Raw genomic sequence first — 22026 nt, forward strand, 5'->3', positions numbered from 1 at the left:
AGAACAAAAAAAGATAACAAAAGACATGTATCATTGAATTTCCCATTAGATAAATTATAAGTTTCAAAAATTTAAACCTAGAAAATCAATGTTTTTTAGGTAATAAATAAAACACCTTATATCACCATTCCAATTTTCTAAGCATTACTACCATTTAAAACTCAAAATATGCAAAGAGATTTTCGGAATGTTAAAATTTAGTGGGAGTATTTTAGACATTACACAATGTAATATTTTAAGAATCATAAGTTTTGATTATGATTTAACTGAGAGAATAATAATATGACGTATTTGCTTTTTTCCAAAATATTAAGGGGAAAATTGCTTGATTTTAAAGTTTAAGCAGAAATTGTGAACTACCCCAAACATAAAGGATGAAAAGTGTTTTTATCCTAAGTTTTTTTTTTTTTTTTTTATTTTTTTTGTGCGTAAAAATGTGTGTTTTTACTTAAAATTATCCATAAATATAAAAATACAATAAAAAAACAAAAAGTCAACCAAAAAAAAATGTATGTGAAATAGTAAATTTTGGTTTGACAAAGTTGAATAAACCAAAAGAAAAAAAAAAATCTAGAAACACAACATAATGGTACAACATTTTCGTAATACCTTTATAATTTTGTTATATTTTATTTTGACGGGTAAAGAATTAACATTTTAATAATTGTGAAGATATTATGATGATAACAAAATGTCTTAATATTTTCATAACAAATCCTAAAGTACTGGGTTGTTACAGTTGTTAATGGGAGGCAAAAAAGTCATCAAAATAATTAAAACTGAAACAACAAAAAATGAAAAAATGAAAAATAAAAGAGAAAATAAATTTGAGAGGGCGAGAGGAGAGACCCGGTAGCCACCAGTGGTGGTGACACTGGTAATAAGCACCGCCAACGGCAGTGGTGTGGGTGCAATGAGAAGAGAGAGAGCTACGAGAAAACCTTGAAAGAAGAGAAGACTAGACCAGGAAGCATCACTGGTGGCGGTGGTGTGGGACGATTTGAAGCCCACAGAGATTCAGCCATGAATTTACAATCTCCAAGAGAGATTTTTTTTTCCTGAAATTCAAATTTGGGAAAGCTGAACTGCTGAAGTGTAAAGAGAAGAGATAAGAGAGAAATTGAAGTATGCGGATTGCCAGCGTGAAGATATGACGTGTCAATTTTTTGAGCATTAGATTTAATCAATGGCTGATATTAAAGCTATTGCACCGTGCAATAGCTAGGGTAATGCACGGGATATGAATCCGAAAGTTGAAACCCTTCAGCCATCTACTCACTCAAAGCGAAACACAGACTGAATCGGAAGCAGATTGACGCTAGCATATGTGATTATATGAATATGAGCGGGCAGAGACGTAGAATTGAAAGAGCAGAGAGTTGCCTATCTTCTGTTCGACAAAAGTCCCTAATGAACACTGATGCTGACATTATCAGCACACTACCCGACTCTCTCCTCAGCCATATCGTCTCCTTGCTCCCAACCAAAGACGCTGTCGTCACAAGCATTTTGTCGAGCAGGTGGAGGCCTCTCTGGACTCTCGTCCCAGTTCTTGACTTGGATGAGGACCAACTTTTTAGAACACAAAATCAAACTTTTAGATTCCCGGAAATAGTTTCCAGGATCTTTATTCTTCGCAATACAGTTCCCGATCCCACACCCATACACAAGTTGCGCATCCGTTGTTTAAACAATTGTGTTCCGCTCCATATAGACACATGGGTCCGTGCCACCTTTCGGCATCGTGTGGAAGAGCTCAATCTCTCCATATTTACTGGTCCTGATGAATTTTTGGAGTTGCCCCGTAGTGTCTTCTTTTGTTCAACATTAGTGGTTCTCAAATTGGAGGGTAACTTTAACATTCTTATCAATCCTCCTTCTGCTTGTGAGTTCCCAAGTCTAAGGATTCTAGAACTTAGAAATGTTAAGTTTGCAAACTCTGACTCTCTCTCCACCCTCCTCAATGCCTGCACTGTCCTCCAAGATTTGACCCTCAATGCAAATTTCACAAATTTGGACAATTTCAATCTAATTGTACTCGTGGGCACGCTGAAAACGTTAAATTTACTTGTTGAGTCTTCGTCATACAAAGTTTACATAAACACCCCAGCTCTCGAGTACTTTTCTTTCAGTGGTCCTTTGGGCGAGGATGTTGTGTTGGAAAACCTTCCCAATCTGGATGATACACTAATTGACATTGACATACAACATGGTGTGAGCATTCAAGATTATGCAAAGAGGGTACGGGACTTCATGAGACCACTTTCTAACATTGTAGACATGGAACTATGCATAGAAGTTGTAGAGGTAAGGGCACTTTACCATTTTTCATACTCTTAACTCTATATCATTACTTAATTTGCTAATTACTTAATAATATTGTTGCGAGTGAGTTGTGACCTTGTGAAAGTGTCATTGTTGCTTTCATGCAGATCCTTTACAATGCTTCTAGTCATGATGATATTCCCATGTTTCCTAATTTGAATTCCTTGAGCCTTTATGGTTTTCATTATTTTGAGTGGCGTGTAGTACAAGTCTTGCTTCATCGGACTCCAAAGCTTCAAGTACTTGTCTTTGATTTGGGTGTTGATCATACTGGTAGATCTGCAATTGATGGTTGCTTAGAGAAGCTGCAAGATGTTCCTGAATGTTTGTCATCACACCTTACAGCCTGTCATTATAGAGAACTTTCAGGGAATGAGATTGAGATGGAACTTGTTAGACAGATCCTGAAGGCAGCAAGAGTGTTAAAGACTATGAGCATATCTGTTGATGATACTCTAGACTCAGAGGTGAAGCTCCGAGTTTGCGAGGAAATAAGCAATTACCAAAGGACCTCTCATTCTTGTCAAATTGCATTTGACTAAGGATATTTTATTTTTTACTCTCTCTCTCTCTCTCTCTCTCTCTCTCTCTCTCTCTCTCTCTTTTATTGGCGAGAAGCAACAACATTATGGTAATGCCCATTGTTCTTTGCATCTTTCATTTGATTTTAATGGATTCAAGATTAGAAATATTTGTTTATTGGTGAACTCTCTCTCTCTCTCTCTCTCTCTCTCACTTGTGTTTTCTTTATAAAAAAAATGCATATGATATATAGTGCTTGCTATATATCCACTAACATTCATATAAGTTGGGGACCTCATTTAGCCTATAGTTGTACACTTTGTTTATGCTGAAGCGAGTCCAACCATCATGGTCCCATCAATTTTGCTCTGAGGGTTATTGATGGTGGACCTGGTGGTAGAGCTAGCTTCTCTGTTGTTAAGATTTCAATCTTTATTTCTTTAGCTATTTTCAGTTTGAGTGATTTGGTGGGAAAAATGTAGCTCCTCATGCCCATGGCATATGCTTCTCTTTGATTGTAAAAGTTTTGTTTTACCTTTCCCAAAAAAAAAAAAGTTTTGTTTTAAATGTGTCAAAGGTGGAACAACTTTTGTGGATGCCTCTACTGATGGCTTCTATTGTTATTTTGTTTATAATTTTTACCCTATTCATGTCTTAGTTCACTTGTGATTAGAATCTTAGTGCTTTGGCTTCTCTAGAAGTTAGTCACTACAATCTTTGTTGTAGATTATGTTTCTTCAAATGATATGGGGAACTTGTTCAGAAATCATTTCATGATTCTCAATGATAGTATTCAGAGGATGTGGCATTTGGTTTGTTCCTCTTGGATATTACATGTCACCTGTTTTGATTTAATATCTTGTGGTGTGGCTATATGCACGTGTAATTAGGTACATGCTTGTGTAATTCATTTTCCATTTTTGCTATTTTGGAGTTTATTAATATGCTATTGAGGCAAAATGCTTGAAGATTTAATTTTAGTAAGCAAGTTTTCAATTTGGGGAACACCCCCCCCCCCCCCGACATAGCATATAGTTGTTGAGTTATTGTCTGAGCTTTTTAATCCTAGTTCTCCTGAATATCCAAGAGATAAAAGTTTCTTGTATTCTTGCTGAGGTGAGAAATGTGAAAATAGGTTCTAAATTTTCATTGGTGTTCTTTGACTATGCATGCTATGCTTCTCATAGCTGCTCTTCTTTTATGAATTTGGGGAAGAAAAAAAAAATGTCTAGCTATATAAATAATATTTTGTCATTGTTTTCAAATGACAGCTAGTCATTAACAATCACAGGTTGATGCAGAGAGCTTACTAGATGCACTTACTAATCTTAGTTAATTTCAAATTATGTTGTTAATTTTGTTGGGCATTGAGCACCCCTGCAATCAATGGGAAGAGTTTGACTGGGCTCTTCTTTTGAAGCACTATTAAAGCTTGGAATTTCTATGCTCTTATTATGTTGCAACTATTTTTCCATACATTATCCAGGTTCTTTGTTTTATTTTCCTCTGCAAATCAATTGCCATTTCATCATTGAACAGAACATATCCCAAAATCAGAAGCAAAACCTTTCAAGATTAATGCTAATGTCTGTAGCTTATGACATCAAAAGCAATATTTATCTTTGTAAACATGCATTCATTTCAGAATAATGTATGGAAAAGCAAAAAAAAATACACAAACTCCAATATTTTTACGAGTGTATCACAGAATGAATAAAAGGAAAAGTAAGCCAGTTGCTATCTAATGATTCAGCCACAAGCTTTTTGTAAGCACAAGGAACACCATTTACAATCATGAAATGCATAATAGTACCACTTTCAATGATTTAACAGTGAAAGAAGTCAAGACTGGACCATTAGAGCATTATGCACGAGCCTTTGGAAGAGTAGGTCCCGATTTTCTAATAAACTCACACACACGGATTGATTAACCCCCCTGCAATGAAAAAGGTATATATCAAAGCATGGGTTATTATCTAGAAAAGAAATTCCTTTAATTTTGTTTGGTTGGGGGATAAGAGTATAAAGTTGAAAATTTCATGAACAATGGAGAAGTTGTGAAATTTCTGGCAACTAACCCACCGGCCTAGTGATCAGTGTGATAACATTGTGTGGTGACAGATTCTGTACCAAAACCACAAAACAAGTAGCTTTTAATCTAAAATTTTCAAGCATAACATTCAACATTGACAAAGAAATAGATATCAAAGCTCAGCTTCAATAAATGCTAGGACCACCTTAAGCCATAGTTATCAAAATCATACTGAGCATCAACCTGAGCAAGGGTCAGTTTTCTATACGACCAGTTTAACAGTTGCATCACCAATTGAGCCACTGATTTCTTAATATAACAAATATCTAGTACATAATAACTACAATTATTAACGTAGGTAAAAACTAATTAGTATAGAAAGATAACTTTTACTAAGAAAGTTCTTATGACTTAGAGATACTGCCTGTTCTGATTCAAACTTTAGGTTCCAAGTTTGAATCACCATGATAATTGCTACATACAATTTGCCCACTTCAAGTAGAGTGTAAAGAAAGAGGAGCCCTTTACTCTTATCTGCTTTATTTTCTTCCCAGCCAATTTATAATTTTTGATGTTGTCAGTTCAATCCAGTTCAACAACCGATTTTTGAGATCTGCCAGTTAATACTTCAGCTGGTTCAACCACCAGCACAGTACATTCCTGATAATTTTGCTTTAAGCTCATCCTAAAATCAAGTTCAGACCTCAAATCTGAAATAGATTTAACTACACTAGATAAAGCATAGTCTGCTTAAATTTAGACAAAGAGGCTGTATTCTGGCTAGCCTAAATTAAGTAAATCAAGAACATGAACCTTCAGCCAAAGCCATACCTTCAGTAAATCACCTATTACAGATCATGGCTTATTGTAGTTCCAACATCAGTTATAAATGACAATTCTTTTGGCTTGCAAATTTGTAGCAAATGCTTTTCCCCAAATTTATATACGAATGGAATGATTTGCTTCTACATATTATCAAACACTTATTTGTTCCAAGCATAGGAATAAACTCCAACATAGCAAAGACTAAATTACATTTGAATATAGGCATGCCACAGCATATTAAATCAAAGCAGGTGACATGTAATATCTAAGAGGAATGAACTAAATGCCACATCATTTGAATAGTATGATTGAGAATCATGAAATAATTAGTGAACCAATTACCTGTATCATTTGAAGAAACATAATCTGCAACAAAGATTGTAATGATAAAACTTATAGAGAAGCCAGAGCACCAAGTCTCCAGACACAAGTGAACTAAGACATGAGCATGGTAAAAATTGTAAATGAAATAACAATAGCCACCAGTAGAAGAACACTAGCCCTCAAAAGTTGCTCAGACCTTTGAGGCCATTAGAAACAAAACTTTATAGTGAAGGAGAAGCATATGCCATGGGCTTAGGAAGTAAAATTTGCCCACCAATTGCTTGAACTAGAAACAACCAAAGAAGTAAAGAGTGAAATCTACACAAAAGAAGCCCCCACTACCATCATCAACAACTCATATAGCAAAATTGAGTTCCCACCATGCCAACTGGACTCAGTGACTCACTTTAGCATCAACAAAGTATAGAACAATAAGTTGAATGAGAATAAAGAAAAATTATCAGGAGCAGACGCTATAAATTAAAACTATCTCTCCAACAAAAAAAAAAAAAGTATATAACAATAAGTTGAATGAGGCATCCATTATAAAACAGGTTAGCGGATATAGTAAGCATTATATTTTCTATGCATCTTTTTAAAAAAGAATATACAAGTAGAGACAGAGACAGAGACAGAGAGGCCATTAAACAAGTATTTCTAATTTAAAATTCATTAAAGTTTCATATTAAAGATGCCAAGAACAATATCGGCATTCCCATAAAACTCCTGCTTCGGGACAATTAAGAGAGAGAGAGACTAAAAATGGAAGTATGCTTTAGTCAAATACAAATTGACAAGTTTGAGAGCTCCTTGGGAACGTCAATAACTCCTCGTGAATATGAAGCTTCGCCTGTGAGTCAAGATCACTTCCAACAATGATATTCATTGTCTTTAACACTCTAGCCGCCTTTAGAATCTGTCTAACAAGTTGCATCTCAATGTCATTCCCTGAAAAGCCTTTGTGATAACAGGTTGTAAGGTGTGATGACAGACATTCAGGAACATCTAACGCCTCCTCCAAGCAATCAACAGGTGCACAACAACCATAGCCTGGCCAATTTGTCAATTCAAAGGCAAGTGTTTGTAGCTTTGGAGCCCGACAAAGGAATGGTCGAACTGCATTCCACACACATGATTTACACCACAGCTCACCATAAAACTTCAAGGAAGACAAATTATGAAACATGGGGACATCATCAATTTTAGAAGCATGGTTGAGGAACTGCACCACAACATAACAATTACAAATTTCACATAGTCACAACAATATTATTAACTAGTATATAGAGAGTCAGAGCAATGAAAAACGTAACATGTCCTTGGTTACCTACCTGTGCAGCTTTTATGTGAAATTCCATGGATTTAACGTTATAGAGTGGTCGCATGAAGTCCAATACCCTATTTGAATATTCTTTGAAACTCGTAAATATATGTTTCTCTGCATGAAGGAACAATTTAACCAAGTTGGGGAGGTTTTCCAACACAACATCCTCACCCATCCAACCTAGGAATTGAAAGGACTTGAGAGCTGGGGTGTTTATTTGGATTTTGTGTGAGTACCATAAATCCTGAAGATGTAAGAGAAATGTTTCCAGCGTAGGTACGAGTACAATGATATTGAACTTGGCTGCTGCTGCTGCTGCTGCATTATTATTGTCCAAACGTTCCAAATCAGAACCAAACACAATGAGGGTCAAATCTTGGAGGACCGGGCAGGCAGCGAGGAGCGTGGAGAGAGAGTTGGGGTTTGCATAATGAACACGTTGAAGCAGCAGAGTCTTGAGACTTGGGAGCGTAGAAGCCGAAGGAACAGGATTGAGAAGAAACTGACCCTTCAATTTGAGAAGAACTAATGTTGTACAGAAGAAGAGACAACGGGGCAACTCCAAAGGAGTAGATATGGAGAGATCGAGGTCTTGCAAACCGTGCAGAATGTTGGCGCGGATCCAAGTGTGGGCATGGAGTGGAAAACAGTGGGTGAACCAATGGATGCGCAACTTCTGTATGGGCGTGGAATTGGGAACTGTATTGCGAAGCATCCAGAGATTGGAGAGTATGTCCCCCAAAGTAGTACAACTGCTCTGATCTACTAATGTTTTGGAGAGCTTTCTCTGGTCCAGGTCGAGGGTAGGGACGAGAGTCCAGACAGTCCTCCATCTGCTTGACAAAATGCTTGTGAGGACGGCCTCTCGGGTTGGGAGAAAAGAGAGGATATAGGAGAGTATGGAGTCTGGTACACGGCTGATAAAGTCAAGCCTCTCCTCTTCTGACTCTGAGAGGCTCTCCTCTTTCTCTTTCGTTTCTCTCATGTGCTCCTTCATGCTTTCAATCTTTCTTCCGATTCCAACCAAGCTCTGAGACCTGAGTCTTGTGGCTGTCTACAGATTACAGTGATGGTAAAGGAATGATAATTTGAGTCGTACTTAAAGAAAAAATAAATATATTAGCTGTTACTTTCAATCTAAATAAAACCTAACGTTCTCAAAGGAGGGTTGAATCTTGGAATCTTTTAAAATATCTCAGTGGCATCTCCACTTTTCCATGATGGTTATAGGTGATTTTAATGAACTAATTAACTTATTTGGAAAGGAAGGGGGGTGCAAATAGACTAGCTTAACAGATGCTGAGGTTTGTGGATGTTCTCAACTAGCGCCGTAAACAAGTCGAGTTTTGTCGAGTAGTGAATGTTTAAGCTCGGCTTGACAATAAAAGTAGAATGTTCAAACTTGGTTTGAGCTTGATACAAGCCTACAAATAATGTTCACATTTGAGCTCGTTATAAAGTATAAAAGCTTGAGTTCGTTATAAAGAATAAAAGCTTGAGCTCGGCTTGGCTTGGGTTGGCTTGGCTTAGCTTGATTCATTAGTCAAGCCAAGTTTGAGCTCAATATCAAGCCAAAACTCAAGCTCAATATTATGCTTTTGAGCTTGAGATCCAACACAAATATATTATTAAGCCTATATCAAGTTTATTATTTAGCCTATTTGGTTTAGATGAGTGGTCTAAGCTTATAATTAATTAAAGTCTTAGAAGGATATGAGCTTACTTGTCAAGCTCATATCAATTTTATTATCAAACTCATAAATAAGCCTTAGGCTGAACTTGTTTTGTTACTTTTGTAACGAGTTTTGGTGTTCATGAGCTTGTTCATGAACAAATATTTTTATTTGGGCTCAGCTTGTTTGTTAAACAAGCCTAAAACTAAAACTTAAGCTTGGCTTGTTTATAAACCAACAAACATAAACGAGCTTTTTATCAAGCCAAACTTGAGCTGTTTATGAACGGTTTGGTTCATTTATAGTCCTATTCTCAATTGGTATGGCCTATGTGACTTGGGTTTTGTAGAACCAAAATTTACTTGGCTTTATCAAAAATCGGATGGATCTCAAATTAGGGAACGATTGGACAGGGCTGTTGCTACGGTGGATTGGTTGATAAAATTTCCCAAAGCTAAGTTGTTTCATAAAAGTTATTTAGTCTCTAATCATTGTCCTTTGTCTCTCCAATTAGTAGGTAAGCAAAACGTGAAGGGCAAAGAAAATTTTCAGGTTTGAAGCAATGTGGTTGAAAGAGGCTAGTTGTGAGGAAGTTGTCAACTCTGCATGGCAGGAGGGTGTACATATGGGAACTGAATTTCCGTTACAGCAATGTTTGGATAATTGTCGCTCTAAATTGGAGGTATGGAACAAGAAAGTCTTTGGTCATGTTGGTAATAATATTGCTAGACTGAAAAGGAAATTAGAGTGGTTGGAGATGCAAGTTGGAACTCCTGAAAATATTCTCTGAGGGAAACACAGATTGAACTTAATTGTTGGCTGGATAAGCAAGACTCAATGTGGTATCAGAGGTCTAGGCTGAATTGGTTCCAAGGTGGAGATCAAAACACTGCTTACTTCCATTCAAAGGCCACTAGTTTTTAGAAGAATAATATTAATGGATTGCTAGACCAAAATGATGTTTGGAAGGAGGATTTGAGAGATATTGAGAATTTGAGACTATAGCGCTGGACTATTATTCTAATCTATTTAAATCATCAAACCCAGTGGAGTTTACAGAGTTGCTACAAACTGTCCAACTGAAGGTAACCGTGGAAATGAATACCATGCTTACGGATGAGTTCAAAGAATTTGAAGTGACTAGGTCGCTGAAACAAATGTATCCACTGAAGTCTCCCGGTTTTGAAGGTATGTCTTCTTTATTTTTTCAACATTTTTGGCCTACTATTGCTAGTGTGGTGACTAAAACTGTTTTGGATTTCCTAATCTTGGCATTATTCCTCCTAAATTTAATGGAACTCATTGTCTTAATACCTAAGATTAAGAATAAAAAAGGGTCATAAATTATCATCCTATTAGCTTGTGTAATGTAATTTATAAATTAGCCTAAAAAACTCTTGCCAATAGACTCAAAAAAATCCTACAAAAAATTATTAGTGATACTTAAAGTGCTTTTGTGCATGGTAGATTAATCACGGATAATGTCTTAGTAGCATTTGAAATTATGCATCACATAAATCAAAAGAAAAATGGAAAAATTGGGGAGATGGCTCTTAAATTGGATATGAGTAAGGCTTATAATAGGGTTGAATGGGTGTGTTTGGAAAAAATAATGGAAAAATTGGGCTTTAATTCCAAATGGAGGGGTCTTATGATGCAATGTATATCCTCTGTTTCCTATTCTATTCATATTAATGGGTGTCCTCAAGGCAATATCATCCCTACAAGGGGCTTACGCCAAGGGAATCCTCTTTCTCCTTATCTTTTTTTGATTTGTGTAGAAGGTATCTTTGCTTTAATCAAAAAATCAGTTCAGGATGGTGACATGGAAGGGGGGGCTGTTTGTTGGGATGCTCTTAGTCTTTCCCATTTATTCTTTGCAGATGATAGCTTAATCTTCTATAAAGCTTCTTTGGAGGAATGTAATTCTTTATAGAGTGTTTTGAAAGTGTATAAAGAAGCATCTGGTCAGCAGTTGAATAGGGCAAAGACATCATTATTTTTCAACAACAATATTGATAGAAGTATTCAAAATGAAATTAAGACAAGGTTTGGAACTCAAATTATCAAACAGCATGAGAATTATCTTAGTCTTCCTTCACTGGTTGGACGGAATAGGAGAAATACTTTTAATGAAGTTAAGGAAAAATTGGCTAAAAAGCTTTCTGGGTGGAAGGAGAAACTACTATCAAAGGCTGGCAAAGAGATTTTGATTAAGGTAGTTGCACAAGCTGTTCTAACGGATACTATGAGCTGTTTTAAAATTCCTGATTCCCTTTGTGATGAATTGACTAGCATGAAAAGAAAATGACATGGTTGAGTTAGGAAAAATTGTGTGTGTGCCTAAATCATGTGGTGGGATGGGTTTTAAACTTCTAAAACCTTTTAATTTGGCTTTGTTAGCGAAGCAAGGATGGCGATTACAACAGGGTCAAAATTCTTGCATATAGGGTCTTCAAGGCAAGATGTTTTCCTAAATGTGATTTCGTTAATGCTTCACTGGGTTTAAAACCATCATATGTTTGGAGGAGTCTGATTGCTGTTCAAGAAGCTGTGAGGAAAGGGATGAGGTGGTGTGTGGGAATGGACAAAGTATACGGGTTTGGGATGATAAATGGATTCCAAAATCACCTTAATATATGGTTATTTCTTCTAGAGTTTCTCACTGTTGGATATTTTTATAAAAAATATCATATTTATTTTAAAACTCATTTATGTAAATTGAGGAAATCAATTATCCCTTAATGTCAGATGCGTTAATTGCTAAATTTTGAAAATTCAAAATTTGAATAGCTATTGTCAATGGTTTTAATACCATATATTGCCAACTTTTAGTATACTTTCCTTTGTAAACTTTTGCTTTAAAACGTTTCTTTTAATATATTTAATAGTAACGTTATAGATAGAAAGTATCAGATATTGTACAACTATATATTTATATAATTCACCGTTGATGGATTATAGCATTATATAGTACTTTCCATTCTTGGTTGCAATTATTGTGTATAGTCAAAATTTCAAAGGAAATTATTACTTAGTGTTTAAAGGACAGCCACGTAGGGGCTGTCATTTTTAAAAGGCATCTTGACACTAAAAAGACAAACTTGTTTTGTCTATTAACTTGTCTCAACGTACAAACTTTGAAAAAAAAAAAAGTTTTGACTGGTTTATATATAATATATATATTTATATATAAAAAGAAAGCTATTAACTCAGGCATTGATTTCAATATTTTTATAATCATTTAAAGCTTTAAAGATAGCAAACGTTTTTATTTTTTGGCTAAGGACAAGCAACGTGTCTAGCTATATATATATATATATATATATATATGAAAAGAAATAAAAGTCTTAGATACTTTTTTATTTTTTTTTAATTACAAAGCTGCAAACTTTTCAAAAACAATTTTTTTCTAAACACTTACCATCTTTTGCTTCTTACTACTCACAAAAAATATTTTACCTTTTACAAAATTTTCTGGGAAAAGAAAGTACTATAGAGAGCTTATATCCTACGAGCAGTGTAGGCTCGCAAGGATAATCAGCAAAGGTGGCTGGGCTGTTGTATCATGGGGACAACGTGTAGAAACTATTTGTCTAACTACATCGGATATACCGTAGACGGCACGATTTGTCTCAAGACAGTGACTTGGTCCACGCCTCATCTCTGCCACCTCTTTTTGGTAAAATCAAATTGTGTAATTTCCAAGGAAAATTCAGGTATTATCTCTCCTTTATTTCCAACAATTTGAGACAAAACGATATGGAGAACACAAAATCATCCTTGGAAAATGGTAATGTTATGTCTAATTCCTCTGGAGCGGGTGATCTTAATAAGCCATTCCACTTCCATGGTGTTAACTTTAAGAGGTGGAGACAAAAGACTTTATTTTATCTTACTCTCTTGAATGTGGCTTATGTGTTAACTGAGAAAAAACCAAAGAAAAAGAAATCTGAACAATTGACTGAAGAAGATCTTTCTCAACATGAAAAAGATGTTAAGAAATGGGATAAGGGTCATCTTTACTGTAGAAATTATTTACTTAATTTTCTTTCTGATGATTTGTATGATTATTATGATCAAGCTTACAAATCAGCCAAAAAGATATGGAAGGCATTATATCAAAAATATGATACAGAGGAAGCTGGATCCAAGAAATATGCATGTAGCCGATTTTTCAGATTTCAGATGGTTGAAGGCAAGTCCGTGGTGGAACAATCCTATGAACTCCAAATGATTGCACAAGATGTTCGATCTGAAGGCATTTATGTAGATGAACAAATGCAAGTTTCAGCCATCATTGACAAGCTGCCTGAATCTTGGAAGGAGTTTGCCAAAGTTCTGAGACACAAGCAAAAGGAACTCTCCATTGAATCCCTTATCACCTGTTTGAGAGTGGAGGAAGAGGCAAGAAACCAAGACAAAACTGTTAAACTTCATGGAGCAAATGGTCCTAAGGTAAATTTTATCTCTTCAAATGAAAACATGCCAAAAGCCAATGCAAAAAATAATGACTATGTAAGGCCTAAGAAAAGGAACTTCAAACGTAGGCCAAATGGAAATCAGCCTTAACATAAGACCCACTCTAATCAAAGAAAGAACCAAGCACACTATCCTAAGCATGCTCCAAATAATGGCAACCACACTAATAATAGCAATTATGCATGTTTTGTATGTGGAAAACCTGGACATTCGGCTAGAAATTGTCGTTTTCGAAAACATGGGCCTATGGCTCAAACCAATGTCATTGAAGAGCCTCTTGTGGCTATGGTTACCGAGATTAATATTCTCGAAGGCTTAGGAGGGTGGTGGATTGTTCTGGGGCAACCAGACATGTTTGTTATGATAAAAACTGGTTCAAGACCTACACCATCTTGGATGAGAAAAAGAAAATTATGCTTGGTGATTCTCATACCATTGATGTTATGGGTATTGGAGAGGTGCTTCTCAAATTTACTTCTGGGAGAGAAGTCACTCTCAAAGATGTCTTTCATGTTCCTAACATTAGAAAGAATCTAGTTTCTAGTTTTTTGTTGAATAAGGCTGGTTTCAAACAAGTCTTTGAGGCTGATCAATATGTACTCTCTAAAAAGGGAATGTTTGTTGGCAAAGGCTATGCTTGTGATGACATATTTAAACTTAATGTTGAGATGAATGAAAATTCAAGTTTTGCTTATATTGTTTCTTGTGTGAATGTTTGGCATGGTAGATTATGTCATATCAATAATAAATATATGAAAAATATGAGTGGTTTAGGTTTAATTCCTAAACTTGAAAATGAACTTGAAAAATGTGAAATTTGTAGCATGACTAAAATTACTCAAAAGCCTCATAAATCAATTGAAAGAAATACTGAATTACTAGAGCTTATCCATAGTGATATTTGTGAATTTGAAGGACACTTGACTCGTGGAGGTAATCGGTATTTTATAACCTTTATAGATGATTTTTCAAAATATTCATATGTTTATCTTATGAAAAATAAAAGTAATTCTTTTGAAAAATTATCAATTTTCTTAAAAGAAGTTGAGAATACTTTTGATAAAAAGGTTAAAAGGTTTAGAACTGATAGAGGAAAAGAATATGATACTCTTGATCTTAATATTATATTCAATCTCTTGGTGTTGTTCATGAGACTACTGCCCCTTATTCTCCATCTTCAAATGGAGTAGTTGAACGTAAAAATAAGACTCTTATAAATTTAACTAATGCTATGCTTGTTAGTTCTGGGGCTCCTAAATATTTTTGGGGTGAAGCTGTTTTAACTGCAAATTTTGTTTTGAATAGAGTACCTCATAAAAAGACTTTTTTAACTCCTTTTGAATTATGGAAAAAATATAAACTAAATCTGAATTTTTTCAAAGTTTGGGGTTGCTTAGCATATGTGAGGCTACCTGACCCTAAAAGACCTAAACTAGGGGTAAAGGCTTCTACATGTGTATTTTTAGGTTATTCTTTAAATAGTACAACTTATAGATTTTTTGATATTGATAATAATACAATAATTGAATCTAGAGATGCAACTTTTCATGAAAATAAATTTCCATTTAAATATAAAAATAGTGGGGATTTTGAACAACAAGAGAATTTTGAATGTTCAACATCTAAGTCAAAAGATGTTAATGAATATGAGTTTGAACCTAGGAGGAGTAAAAGACCTAGAATTGAAAAGGTTTTTGGTCCTGAATATTATGTGTATAATTTACAAGGTGACCCTACTTCCTTAGAGGAAGCTTTATCTTATTCTGATTCAGGTTTTTGAAAAGAAGCCATCAATGATGAGATGGATTCTATTATCTCTAATAATACTTGGAAACTTGTAGATTTACCTCCAGGTTGTAAAACAATTGGATGTAAATGGGTACTTAGAAGAAAATTAAAACCTGATGGATCTATTGAAAAATTCAAAGCAAGGCTTGTAGCTAAAGGTTTTAAACAAAAAGAAGTTATTGATTTTTTCGATACTTTTTCTCCTGTTACTAAAGTTACATCTATTGGATTATTGATTGCTATTGCAGCTATTCATAATTTGATGATACATCAAATGGATGTAAATACGACATTTCTAAATGGAGATTTAGAAGAAGAAATCTACATGGACCAACCAGAAGGTTTTACAATGCCAGGTAATGAGCATAAGGTATGTAAATTATTAAAATCTCTATATGGTTTAAAACAAGCACCTAGACAGTGGCATGAGAAATTTGATCAATGTTTGTTTTCTAATGGTTCTAAAACAAATGAAAGTGACAAATGTATATATTATAAAACTTTTGATGATGCTCATGTTATAATTTGTTTATATGTTGATGATCTTCTAATTTTTGGTACTAATATGGATATTATAAATGCTACCAAAATGCTTCTTAAAAATAACTTTGATATGAAAGATTTAGGAGAAGCTAATGTGATTCTTGGCATGAAAATTTCTAGAACTTCAAATGGCATATTTATAGATCAATCTCATTATATAGAAAAAATTTTGAAAAAATATAATTACTTTGATTGTAAACCTGCAAGTATTCCTTTTGACTCTAGTGTGCATCTTTTTCCTACTAAAGATGAAAATGATATTTACAATCAAAAGGAATATGCTAGTATTATTGGAAGTCTTAGATATGCTACTGATTGTACTAGACCTGATATTGCTATGCCGTAGGAGTTCTAGCAAGATTTACTAGCAAAACTAATTTTGAGCATTGGAATGCCATGACTCAATTAATGAGATATTTAAAAAGAACTGCGCATTATGGTTTGCTATATCAAAGATATCCCGTTGTTCTTGAAGGATATAGTGATGCTAGTTGGAACACCTTATCAAGTGATTCTTTGTCTACCACTGGCTATGTATTTACTATAGGTGGTGGAGCAATAAGTTGGAAATCTAAAAAAACAACAAATTATTGCTAAATCCACCATGGAGGCAGAATTAATTGCCTTATCTTCAGCTAGTGAAGAAGCAGGTTGGTTACGAGATTTATTATCTGAAATTTCCATGTGGGAGAAACCTATTTCACATGTCTTAATTCATTGTGATAGTACTGCCACTATTGGTAGAGTGCGCAACAAATACTATAATGGTAAATCCAGATCTATTAGAAGAAAACACAGTACTGTGAGATCATACATAAACAATGGTACCATAAATGTTGATTATATTAGTACAAATGATAATATTGCGGATCCATTAACTAAAGCTCTAGCTAGAGAAAAGATCTGGATAGCATCGAAGGGGATGGGACTTAAGCCCAAAGAAGAATAAACTACCTATAAGGATACCCAACCTAGGGATTGGAGATCCCAAGAACTAGGTTCAAAGGGAAAAACTAATCATTGAGTAGTTTGATTAACATGCACTAAATATATGTATGAGTAATAATACTCATGTCCCTCCCTATGGTGTGCGTCCATGTATCTTGTAACGTTATATAGGATAAGTTTTTATTTTTATTTATTAAAAACTCTTAATGTGGACTATAGCTCTTATGAGTGGGATGTTAGAGTTACAAGAACATCTTTGATAGCCACACCTAAGTAAGCATGGAAGTGAGGCCGCTTCCTTTGAGAATGGGGCTAGTTCTCTAGATAGCTCATGAATACTGGGATAAAGCACAAGGCCGTAATGTGCTAGCTTAAAAGCTTGTAGTACAGTACTGGAATATTATGTGTGTGATGTAATGTTTTGTATCCATAGAAAAAGTTATAGTTCAAGACTTAGATCACTATTAACTTTGAAACAATGTTGCTGAAACACTAAATGAGGGTTCAAGCCATTGGCACTCTCATTATGCATAATGTTCTACTTAACCCAGAAAAAATTTGTTCTTACCATCTATTTATTTTTTATAAAAATAAGTGGGGGATTGTTGGATATTTTTATAAAAAAATATCGTATTTATTTTAATACTCATTTATGTGAATTGAGGAAATCAATTATCCCTTAATGTCAGATGCGTTAATTGCTAAATTTTGAAAATTCAAAATTTGAATAACTATTGTCAATGGTTTTAATACCATATATTGCCAACTTTTAGTATACTTTCCTTTATAAACTTTTGCTTTAAAACGTTTCTTTTAATATGATGATGCCAAGAAGATCAGTAGGCTGGATGCTTCGGACTTCAAAGGACCACTGGTTCTCTCTGCAGCCTGAAAAAGAAAGAAAAGCGAATCAAAGGCGACCGGGGCTGCCGGCCAAAAACCCTCTAATGGCAAAGTTAGTTTTTCTCTCTACGTTTTCTGAGTTCCAACTTTTTTGGAGTAACAAATGAACATACCTTGGGTTTGTCTGAAACAGCCTTTATATAGTGTTCCCATAGGCGATTATCAAAATTGGAACTTCTCCTGGCTTCAAGGAAAGATAGAAATCAAACGTAACTTGCATAACCGTTTGGAAGTTATGCTCTTGTTTCACAACAGATACCTGACGGTTATGCGTGGGATAAGGGATTATCACATCTTATTCGGAGATTTTCCTAAGTGTGATACCCTCGTCCTGGAGTTCCTCAATTGGGTATGCTTTGGTACACGCGCAGGGGCTGCCTCTTCTAACGGGGAAATTCCTTCAGGACGAGGCTGTCGGCACTCTGGACGAGTGCATTACTGGTGGTGCTTACCTCATCCAGAGATCTTCTTCCCTGGACGAGGTAATTGTGGGCAAGTTTCTGAGGATGTTTGCAGTGGTAGGTGGGTCATGGACGACCTGTATGGACGACTCGAAGATAGGCTAAATCAGTTCCCTATCATAATATATTTAATAGTAACTTTATAGATAGAAAGTATCAGATATTGTACAACTATATATTTATATAATTCACCGTTGATGGATTATAGCATTATATAGTACTTTCCATTCTTGGTTGTAATTATTGTGTATAGTCAAAATTTCAAAGGAAATTATTACTTAGTATTTAAAGGACAGCCACGTAGGGGCTGTCATTTTTAAAAGGCATCTTGACACTAAAAAGACAAACTTGTTTTGTCTATTAACTTGCCTCAACGTACAAAGTTTAAAAAAAAAAAAAGTTTTGACCAGTTTATATATAATATATATATTTATATATAAAAAGAAAGCTATTAACTCAGGCATTGATTTCAATATTTTTATGATCATTTAAAGCTTTAAAGATAGCAAACGTTTTTATTTTTTGGCTAAGGACAAGCAACGTGTCTAGCTATATATATATATATATATATATATATATATATATATATATATATATATATATGAAAAGAAATAAAAGTCTCAGATACTTTTTTTTTTTTTTTGAATTACAAAGCTGCAAACTTTTCAAAAACAATTTTTTTCTAAACACTTACCATCTTTTGCTTCTTACTACTCACAAAAAATATTTTATCTTTTACAAAATTTTCTGGGAAAAGAAAGTACTATAGAGAGCTTATATCCTACGAGCAGTGTAGACTCGCAGGGATAATCAGCAAAGGTGGCTGGGCTGTTGTATCCTGGGAACAACGTGCAGAAACTATTTGTCTAACTACATCGGATATACCGTAGACGGCACGATTTGTCTCAAGACAGTGACTTGGTCCATGCCTCATCTCTGCCACCTCTTTTTGGTAAAATCAAATTGTATAATTTCCAAGGAAAATTAAGGTATTATCTCTCCTTTATTTCCAACAACACCCACAGATTTCTTCGGTGAGTGATCTTATTGATGTGGATAGAAAATCTTGGACTATGGATTTGCTCAAGCAGGTTTTTCTACCGTTTGAAGTGGAGAGTATTGGAAGAATTCCACTGAGTATTTGGTTACCTGAAGACAAACAGATATGGGCTGAAACGTTTAATGGATATTTTTCTGTTAGGAGTGCTTATAAGATTGCTTTAGAGTTAAATAAACATGATGATAGGGGCTCTATATGTGATGAAAGTCACTTGAGATCTTTTTGGAAAAAACTTTAGAAGGTGAGAGTCCCTCATAAAGTCAAACATTTTGCGTGGAGAGCTGCAAATGATATTTTACCAACAAAAGCAAATTTAGTTCAAAGGCATGCATTGGGGGATGGCACATGTGAGGAGTGTGGCATAAATTCTGAATCTTTGTTTCACCTGTCTTGAGAATGCCCAAAAACCCGTGAGACTTGGCTAGCTTCAAAACTCTTTCATTCTGTGTCATCATTACATTTTCGAGCTTCATGAATTTATTATGGTTTGTTTTAATGGAGGAAAGGTGGCAAGAAAAAGATTCAGCTTTGGCCATTACTATTGTGTGGGCTCTTTGGACTAACAAGAATGATATTTGCCATGGTGGTTTGAGAAAGAATGGAAAACAGATTTTTCATTGGTGTACACAGTATCTTGATGAGTATTGGGCTGCCACAGCTATTCCAATTAAATATAATTTGCCTTTGGAGTCGAGATGGGTGCCTCCATTTGATTTATTCTACAAGGTTAATGTGGATGGGGCAGTTTTCTCAAGTCAGAAACAAGCTGGGATCGGTGTGATTATAAGAGATAGTCAAGGAAATTTAATTGTTGGTTTAAGCAAGAAGCTGAACGCACCTTTGGGAGCCATTGAAGCCGAAGCCAAAGCTTTTGAAGAGGGTATAGTTTTTGCATGTGATGTTGGCATTCAGAACTTTGTAGTGGAGGGTGACTGTTTGGCTATTGTCCAGGCTCTTTGTGATGTTTCTCCAGCACCTTTGTCAGTTGCTCCTCTAGTATATGGAACGATGCCTGCAACCTATGGATCACAATGTGTAAATTTTTCCCATGTTCAATGGCAAGGCAATAGGTCTGCCCTTCTTTTAGCTAAAAATGCTTTAGGCATTGATGATTATGTTGCTTCGATTGAAGAGTCCTTGTTTTCTTGAATAAGCTCTTCTCCATAATGTATTATCGTTATCTATTTGTGCTTAATGACGTTTATGTCTTTTATAAGAAATAAATAAATAAAACCTGATGTAATTCTAATTTAAAATTTCTTTATTAATTATCTATTAATCTTCAATCCATTTGGTATTGCAATAGTTAAGGAAGTATGCTTCTGTTGCAAAACTTTCTTCCTCTTTTTTGTGAGCACAAGTACTAAAACTTGTACGATGCATTTGACACTGCAATGAACAAATCTTTTTAAGTTTTGGATTTATAAAATATGATAAATAATTTCTAAAACTTTTTCTTAAGAGCTATAAATTCGAGGTCAAGAGTTTTGCAATTTAACTTATTAACACTTTTTGTTGTTTCCAAAATATATGTTTAGGGTTCAAATCAACCCTCCTCCAATTATTAATTTATCAAAATAAAAACTTCACATAAGAGAAAATTCTTTAGTGAAATTATCAAATATTTAACAATTTCTATTAAAAGAAATTATTTTTAGAAAATATTAAAAGAACTTCAAAGCTCTTAAAGCATTTTTTTAAAAAAATATTGACACACTACTCAACAATTTAATTGAAGGATTTTACTAATTTCCATATATAATATTATAGGAATCAAAAGATTCTGTTAACCGTTAATAGCAAAATTGATAGTAGGGATACTTGCTTCCAATAGTTGAGGGAGGACATTGGTCGAGGGGAATTGTGAATTGTCCAATTAATAAAGGGGAATTTGTAATTTATTCTTTTTTTTTTTCATGCAAACAAAGAGATATATTAGATTAAACTAAAAATAGGTCATAACCTCCTTTAAAAAAAGCAAAGCACCTAACAAGAGTTTCAAACACACATGTACATAGTATATACAGACCAGGTAGTGAATTTTGTTCACAAAATTAAGATTATTTGTAAATTTAATAGGTTTTGAGTAATAACTTCTAACCTCCCTCCTCCCTCCCCACCCCCCCCCCCCCCACACACACACAAATAACAATAATCTCAAAATCATATGCTAATATTAGGGAGAAAATGGGATTTTGCCCTTATTTTTTAAAATATCTAACAATATGTCTCTGTTTTAAAACTATTTAGGTCCGTGTCCCTATTTTGAAACTCGATTTTCTCAAAATCGAGTTTCAATGTAAAACTTGATTTATAGAAAATCGAGTTATAGACAATCCAACTAAAAAAAAAATTACGTTTGAAGGGACTCAAGTTCCATGAAGTTGAGTTCCACAAATTTTTTTGTTTTTTTAAGTTTGATCTGGCATAACTCAATTTTCTAAAAATCGAGTTTTACATTGAAACTCGATTCTGAGAAAATCGAGTTTCAAAACAGGGGCATGGACCTATCTAGTTTCAAAACAGGGACATATTGCTAATTTTTTGCAAAATAAGGCCAAAAGCCCAATTTCCCCCTAATATCAGCTGGTACAAAAATATGCTCGAGTACAACATTGACAACTACAGTTGCAACAATACTAAATAAACCCTAAATATCAATGGAAGATAATTACTAAAGAAATTTTTATCAATTGAATTTAAATTAATAATTATAGACTAATACCATACAATACAAGCTTACCTTGCGAAATGGATGGGCTTTCGGTTAGATCTTTTTTCAAATGATGTCCTTTTAATTATGCCAATTTGTACCA

The 22026-nt window shown here is 34.6% G+C and overlaps 3 protein-coding genes across 3 annotated transcripts; 2 read left to right on the forward strand and 1 right to left on the reverse strand.

The window, feature by feature from the left end:
* Nucleotides 1-1054: 1054 nt before the first annotated feature.
* LOC142607565 (F-box/FBD/LRR-repeat protein At5g56420-like) lies at nt 1055-3032 on the forward strand. Its single transcript, XM_075779100.1, has 2 exons — nt 1055-2307; nt 2433-3032. Exons 1-2 carry the CDS (start codon nt 1336-1338, stop codon nt 2865-2867), a joined length of 1407 nt encoding a protein of 468 aa, XP_075635215.1. The 5' UTR covers nt 1055-1335; the 3' UTR covers nt 2868-3032.
* A 3634-nt stretch (nt 3033-6666) lies between these two features.
* Nucleotides 6667-8462, reverse strand: LOC142643120 (FBD-associated F-box protein At5g60610-like). The gene is made up of 2 exons (XM_075817659.1): nt 7360-8462; nt 6667-7250 (listed from the first exon to the last, which is right to left on the reverse strand). Exons 1-2 carry the CDS (start codon nt 8347-8349, stop codon nt 6804-6806), a joined length of 1437 nt encoding a protein of 478 aa, XP_075673774.1. The 5' UTR covers nt 8350-8462; the 3' UTR covers nt 6667-6803.
* Nucleotides 8463-19705: 11243 nt separating this feature from the next.
* Nucleotides 19706-20359, forward strand: LOC142634151 (uncharacterized). Its single transcript, XM_075808440.1, has one exon. It carries the CDS (start codon nt 19706-19708, stop codon nt 20357-20359), a length of 654 nt encoding a protein of 217 aa, XP_075664555.1.
* The last annotated feature ends 1667 nt before the right edge of the window (nt 20360-22026 follow it).

The sequence above is a fragment of the Castanea sativa genome, chromosome 1 (assembly GCF_040712315.1).
Source record: "Castanea sativa cultivar Marrone di Chiusa Pesio chromosome 1, ASM4071231v1".
Lineage (NCBI taxonomy): Eukaryota > Viridiplantae > Streptophyta > Magnoliopsida > Fagales > Fagaceae > Castanea > Castanea sativa.